Below are 7,060 nucleotides of genomic sequence, written 5' to 3' on the forward strand. Positions count from 1 at the left end.
TGGGGCGGAGCCTAGAAGGAATGTGTCAGACCCGGCTGGTCTCAGTTTCACAGACATCTGCTTGCTTGTAGTTTACAAGGCTGAATTATAGACATAGGCACCAGGCACCTCCTGTTTTTGTGTTTTGAGGTAAATTCTTACTTAATGGTGCAGCTTGGACTCAAAATATGCAATCCAGGCTTTAGCACTCTTCTTGCTTCACTCTATCAGAGGTATGGGCCATCACTCTGGTCAAGTGTTTTGTTTTTCTCCCCAGATTGGGGCAATCCCGCTATAGTCCTGGCTAATGCTGGGATGACAAGCATATCCTAGGCAAGCTTTGAACTTGTGGCAATTCTGCTTTAACCTCCTTGGTGCTCTCTACCAAGAATCTATGGGAAGAGGAAATAATGGGGACAAAAAAAAAAAAAAAAAAAAAGGGAAAAGTCTAAGTTCCGGTCGATCCGCGCATGCGTGCAGAGGTTCCGTCCCTGCAGCGCATCAATCACGTGACTGCTTCTGCGGGGCGGAGGCCATGTTGCGGGGCACCCACGTGAGGGCCGCAGGGCCGCGAGCCGTCACGTGATCGGGGCGCGCCGCAGCCGCCGGGGCGCACCCGGCGAGAGGCAGCGGCCGTGATGGACGGGTCCGGGGAGCAGCTCGGAGGCGGCGGTGAGGCGGGAGGCGGAGGACTAGGCCGGGTCCATGGTCCCCAGGACCCCTCCGGCTCTGAGCTCGGACGGGAACAGGCTGGGGCGCGCGGATCCATTCCCACTGGCGCATCCGCACCCCGAGAGCGGACATCCGCGTGCGCGCCCCCCGGGCAGGCCCGGGCTTGTCGCTAGCGCCACTTCCTGCTGGCGGCCTGGGACGGGTCGGAAGGGCAGTGCCCTCCAACCTCCCCAGCTGGGGGTCTGTTTGCTGTTTTTGCTTTTGGCATTCCGCTGTCTGGGTTTGCGGAGAGGCTGGGATGCTGCAGGCCGGGTCCCGCCCCCTGTCCATCAGAAGCAGTAGCCCGGGCTTCCCATGCTACTTGTCACTACCAGGGTCCCCAGCTCTGTCTCCCTTCGGGGTTATGAGCCTACCCAGCCCCCTGACTCTCCCTGGGACCCCGGAGTCCAGGCACTCCTTTCCTCCTCTCTCCACCAGGGCCCACCAGCTCGGAACAGATCATGAAGACAGGGGCCTTTTTGCTACAGGGGTGAGTGTGAGGCCCTATTGTGGTGGGCTGGGCTTTAGGAACAACACTCGGTTCTCACTTTGCACACCTCTCGCCCTTTCCGTTCACATCTAGTTTCATCCAGGATCGGGCGGGGAGGATGGCTGGGGAGACACCTGAGCTGACCCTGGAGCAGCCACCCCAGGATGCGTCCACCAAGAAGCTGAGCGAGTGTCTCAGGCGGATTGGAGATGAGCTGGACAGCAATATGGAGCTGCAGAGGTGTGGTTCGTGGGACCTGGGGTCTATCAAGTAGTGTCCTGCCACCTCAGGAACTCTCCCAAGGGACTGGGTGTCCTCCCCTCAATTCAGATCGTCTGTGCTGGGGATGGAAGCCAGGGCTTGTGTACATGGCAGGCCCGCCCTTTACCCTTGAGCTGCATGCAAGGGTACCCCTTGCTCCGTGGGTGTGAGGCAAGGTTTTTCTTCCAAACCATGCCTTTGGCATCTTGCTCTACAATTGAGCCATACCGCCCGCTTGCCAGGGTGGGTTCTAGGTAGGTGGTGCTCTACTACCAAGCTGTGCTCACAGCCTCTCCCTGTGACTGCTGGGTGAAGCTCTCCCTTGGAGCCTCTAGAGGATGCTGTGCAGATACAATACTGTGCCGTAAAGCCGTGTATCCAGCCCCTCACGGGGGCCTCTGGCACCCCAAGTATAGTCAGATGCTTGACCATGAAGTCTCAAGCCTCTCAATCTCAAGGCCAGCATCGCATTGCTGAGCCATGACCCCGTCCTCACCCCTGGTCCTATTCCGCAGGACCATGAATTTCCAATTCAAGGTACCATTTTCTCTGATTTCTTAGGTGTATGTCATATCTCCTTCCCAGTCTGCTAGCCTTCCTTTCAGCCTAGGCTGGTCCTTGTTTCCATATCTTAGTCTGGGAAAAATGTGGGACCTCCCATACTGGGTCCGGCTTCTTAGCCAGCGTCCGTCCATCCGTCCGTCCCTCTCCTGCAGGATGATTGCTGATGTGGATACGGACTCCCCCCGAGAGGTCTTCTTCCGCGTGGCAGCTGACATGTTTGCAGATGGCAACTTCAACTGGGGCCGGGTGGTGGCCCTCTTCTACTTTGCTAGCAAGCTGGTGCTCAAGGTGGGCAGCCACAGGGCCATAAGCCCAGAGGTGTACCCCTCAGGCCTGTGAGGGCCGGGGATGGAGAGGGGCGCTCGTGTAGTGAATGCCTGTAACTTCGTTTATTCATTCAACAAATGTATCGGCCCTAATGTGTGATAGACTGTCTCCAGCACCTGAACTCTGCTCCAGAGCAGGCTAGCCCATCCTTGATCGAGCTCTGGTTGGTTGATAGGTGTAAGGTAGACTATTGAGACGGATCAGAGAAGTGTAGAAGGATTTCTCAGTGTAGATGGTCTTAAAACTGACCTGGTGACACATGCCTGTAATTCCAGGACTCATGGGGCTGAGGTAGGGGTATCAGGAAGTGGAGGTTAACTACAGTTAAATGCTGAGTACCAGGCTATCCTGGGCTACCTAAGACCTAGTTGTTTTTGTTTGTTTATAAAAACAAAAACAGCGATGGCCACGACAGTAGGTGTGGTAGTGTAGCTGGTGTGGCTGAGTTTCGGGGCCTGAGCACAGCCTGGATGAAGCCTTAGGTTCTGTCCCCCATCACCATACACACAGATACCAAAGAGGTCAGGACTGGAGCACAGGTGAGAGTGCTTGGCTAGCATGCATACTAGCCCTGGGTTCAGTGCCTCATAAACTAGGGGTGCTTGGGACATGCCTGCGGTCCTAGCACTTGGAGGTGGAAAGGTCACAAGTTCAAGGTCAGCTTTAGATAGGGAGCAAGTTCCAGCCCAGGCTGTGCGGGTGCCTTACAGCAGGAGCAGGGAGACGCTGCAGATCCACCGCGGCGTGATTTACTTATTGTTTTGAGTGCTACTGTCCTATTTGGGACACTCCTGACTGTCCTCCATGCCCCCCCCCCCCGCCATGTCCCCCACCTCCTTGATGTGTTTTCATGCCTGAGCTGACAGGTCTTCAGTATGTAGGTAAAAGGATAGCAGTTCCTACAAAATGCAGGCCAGGAGGAGAGCATTGTTCCCGTCAGGAGAGCAAATCGTCAGTCTGCCAGGAAGTGGGCTTACCTGGTCTAGAAAACCACTCTAGAAAACGACTTAGGACCCTACTTCGAATGGTGAGGATTTCTGGATTAAGGCTCGTTCAGGCAGTCTGCATTAGAGACTGACAGAGAGGAGTGGGTCGCCTGCCCTGGTGGTCAGTGTGCACACAGTCCCAGGGATGCTGATGACTGAGGCGAGAGAATCACTTGAGCCCAGAAGCTCAGGGTAACTGTGGATAGTGTGGGGCGCTCCAGCTCAAACAACAGATCTTGGAGGGGCCTTCACAGGAGCCTGGAGGGTCTTTGGGTGGGCTCTTCCAGATCTCCAGAGTGTTCGCAGGGACCTGGGTACAACTAGGTCCTCTTTAAAGTCCTGGACCTCCATACCCTTGACTTCCAAAAGAACTAGGTGTCTGGGCCAGGAGTGGTAGTATACCTTTAATCCAGCACTCGAGGCAGAGGCAGTTGAATCTGGGTTTTTTTTTAAGATTTATTTATTTATTGGCTGGGTAGTAGTGACGCACACCTTTAATCCCAGCACTTGGGAAACAGAGGCAGGCAGGTTTCTTTTGGTTTTTGGATTTGTTTTTTTTTCCAAGACAGGGTTTCTCTGTATAGTCCTGGTTGTCCTGGAACTCACTCTGTAGACCAGGCTGGCCTCGAACTCAGAAATCCGCCTACCTCTGCCTCCCAGAGTGCTGGCAAGCAGATTTCTGAGTTCGAGGACAGCCCGGTCTACAGAGGATAGCCAGGGCTATACAGAGAAACCCTGTCTCTGTCTTCAGTCACTCCAGAAGAGGGTGTTTGATTTTGTTACAGATGGTTGTGAGCTACCAGGTGTTTGCTGGGACTTGAACTCAGGACCTGCAAAAGAGCAGTTGGTGCTCTTAACCACTGAGACATCTCTCTCCAGTTTTTTTTTTTTTTAAAGATTTATTTTATGTGAGTACCCTGTCTTCAGACACACCAGAAGAGTGCATCAGATCCCATTAAAGATGGTTGTGAGCCACCGTGTGGTTGCTGGGAATTGAACTCAGGACCTCTGGAAGAGCAGTCAGTGCTCTTAAAGGTTAAGCCATCTCTCCAGCCTGAATCTGAGTTCCAAGCCAGCCTGGTCTACAGAGTTCCAAAACAGCCAGGACTATATAGTGAAATCTTGTTTTCAAAAATAAATATATATGATTGATAGTGAAATCTTGTTTTCAAAAAAATATATATGATTGATTGATTGATTGATAGATAGATAGATAGATAGATAGATAGAACCAAAAGCTACGTATCAGTCCTGTCAGTCAACTCAAACATTCTGGACTCAGCTCTCTTCCTAGTCTTTGGTTTTGGTGCTAGGGGCGGGACCCAGGGGCAAGCAGAGGCTAGACCATTGCCCTACTATTGAGCCTTACCGCTGAGCCTTTCGGTTTTTACCTAGAGGGCGCCGAGAAGTCAGGGTCCCTGAGCAGGTAAGTGAAGCTGCTTGGTTTATAATTAATGGAGCTGACTTAAACTATAGGGAGAGACTGCCTGGTAAAGGCAGGGGACTAAAGCAAAGGCTTGAGGTCCCCTCTGGGCGGTGGGCAGGAATCGGGTCCCACGTGTAACCTCCCCACTCCCTGCAGGCCCTGTGCACTAAAGTGCCCGAGCTGATCAGAACCATCATGGGCTGGACCCTGGACTTCCTCCGTGAGCGGCTGCTTGTCTGGATCCAGGACCAGGGTGGCTGGGTGAGACCCTCCTGATGCTGCGACCCTAGAGGGTACCGAGGGTACCCTAGGACAGCTCCTCATGGCCCCCAGCCATAGAGTTATTTCATTCTACTTCATAATTGTAATTTTGCTGCTGCTATGACTCATAATGTGAATATTCGATATGTGACCACTCTGGGGTCATGAACTACAGGTTTTTCAGGTCACCACAGAGGTGCCCCAGGCGTTCAGTGATTTAAGATGTGTGTCCTTAGATCTACCAGCTTGGCGCTTCCGGTACCCACTGACTTTTCTCTGCCCTGACTTGATTGGTCCCTTCCTTTCCACAGTCTCCCAAGCGCATCTGTGATCCTTTGACGCCCAGCTTCTTGTCTGTCTCATTCATTTACGTAGTGGTCTCCCGTACCTCAGGCTGTCCTCAGACTCGCTCCAGCTGAATGGCAGAGCGCCTGCTTTCACAAGTCCGTCTGTGAGCTGTTGGGCTAGCCCAACCCCAGGCCTTGTGCTCGAGGCAAGGCCTGGGCAGGCTGATCTGCAGCCTCTGTGCTCCGGTCAGCATGCATGGCTGGTCTGCAAGTTACTGTGGAGCCCGTGCTAGTCCAAACTGATCTCCAGGCTTACCTTCTCTAGTGCTGGGATCACAGCCGGGGCCACCACTTTCATGGATTAGTTTTGTTTTGTTTTTTCCCATTTTAGGATCATGGATTGAATGGGGTAGTTTTTACTTACTTTTTACATTTATTTACTTGTTTACGTGTGTGCGTGTGTCTATATGTGTGTACATGTCAGGATAGTTCGCAGAAGTCTGTTCTCCTGTCCTGTTGGTTCTAGAGATGGAATTTGCGTTGATAGAGGCCTGGCAACAAGCACCTTTGTTGCATGAGCTTAAGTTTTGTTTTCTGAGTGAGGGTCTCAGCAAACTTCCCAGGTGGGCATTAGACCCGTAGCCCTCCTTCCTCGGGTTCCTAAGTGCTGGGGTTGCAATCCTGGGGCTCCTTAGCATCCTTCATGTGAAGTCTGTCCTTCCCCTGCAGCTTGGCACTGAAGTAACACCCAGGTCTCTGTTCTCAGGACGGCCTCCTCTCCTACTTCGGGACCCCCACATGGCAGACAGTGACCATCTTTGTGGCTGGAGTCCTCACTGCCTCGCTTACCATCTGGAAGAAGATGGGCTGAGGCCTCCCGCTGCCTTGGACTGTGTCTTTTCTTCATAAATTATGACATTTTCTTGGGATGAATGGGGAAGGGGGGAAAGGCATTTTTCTTACTTTTGTAATTATTGGGAGGGGTGGGGATGGTGGCCTGGGGAGGTGCCAATAAACCTCAGGTCCACTTCGGATTGTGTGGTTCATCAGTGTCCCCCTGGCGTGACAGGCACAGGCTCAACTCCATCTGAGGCATCCAGCTGCAGCTGCACAGGCTCTCTGTCCATCTGAGGCATCCAGACAGACAAAGGACGTGCTGCAGCTGTCCTTCGCCCTGGGGACAGCTGTCCTTCGCCCTGGGGACAGGAGCCTGGGACATCCTGCTGATTCTGAAAGAACAGAATGGAGGGAGGAGGTCACAGGGAACTGGAGCAGAGACTCCCGGAGGCTGGATTACCAGAGGCACCAGGAGTGAAGAGGGAGCCATCTTAAGGGCTTGGTCTTTCCTGTCCACCTGCACTTCCCCAGTCTGAGACCCTGCCACCTGCCTTTGTGCGCCCCTTTCCTCTCTGGGCCCTCGTCCCCTGTGGGCTCCGGGTTTTGTCTTTTTCCACCTTTACAGCCTTGTCCAGGCCTGTGGGGTTGGAGGCCAGAGGTCGGGTTCTGGATCACTGTGGTTAATGAATAACGCTGGTCCCCAAGTCAACAGGCCACCGCAGACATCAGGTCAGGACAAAGTTATGTGCAGGACAGCCACTCCACAGCCATACAACTGCCTGGCCGCAGGAAGGGAGTAGGGGAAAATAGACCACAACCCTAGGCCGGGGACTGCAGGCTGTCGGCGCGGGTGTGGCCCTTGGCCCGCCCCACAACCACCAAGCTGAGCTCAGCATGACTCAGCAGCCCCGCTGCTGCCCCTCCACTCTGG

General features: G+C 53.7%; 1 protein-coding gene across 2 annotated transcripts; it reads left to right on the forward strand.

Moving 5' to 3' along the window:
* Positions 1-522: 522 nt before the first annotated feature.
* On the forward strand, positions 523-6,324 carry Bax (BCL2 associated X, apoptosis regulator). Of its 2 annotated transcripts, none has more exons than XM_052163104.1 (6): positions 523-651; positions 1,129-1,180; positions 1,274-1,420; positions 2,158-2,293; positions 4,901-5,005; positions 6,045-6,104. In XM_052163104.1, exons 1-6 carry the CDS (start codon positions 618-620, stop codon positions 6,102-6,104), a joined length of 534 nt encoding a protein of 177 aa, XP_052019064.1. In that variant the 5' UTR covers positions 523-617. The 2 variants fall into 2 exon arrangements, with proteins under 2 accessions (XP_052019064.1, XP_052019058.1); XM_052163098.1 differs by having other exon boundaries at positions 527-651; positions 6,059-6,324.
* The last annotated feature ends 736 nt before the right edge of the window (positions 6,325-7,060 follow it).

This window comes from Apodemus sylvaticus, chromosome 1, assembly GCF_947179515.1.
Source record: "Apodemus sylvaticus chromosome 1, mApoSyl1.1, whole genome shotgun sequence".
Taxonomy (NCBI): Eukaryota; Metazoa; Chordata; class Mammalia; order Rodentia; family Muridae; genus Apodemus; species Apodemus sylvaticus.

What these genes read in the sequence shown, in the direction of transcription:
- Bax (XM_052163098.1), top strand. Translation starts at nt 618, where the DNA reads ATGGACGGGTCCGGGGAGCAGCTCGGAGGCGGCG. An exon ending in CTAGCAAGCTGGTGCTCAAG is followed by an intron (nt 2,294 to 4,900) that starts GTGGGCAGCCAC and finishes CACTCCCTGCAG; the next exon opens with GCCCTGTGCACTAAAGTGCC. An exon ending in TCCAGGACCAGGGTGGCTGG is followed by an intron (nt 5,006 to 6,058) that starts GTGAGACCCTCC and finishes CTCTGTTCTCAG; the next exon opens with GACGGCCTCCTCTCCTACTT.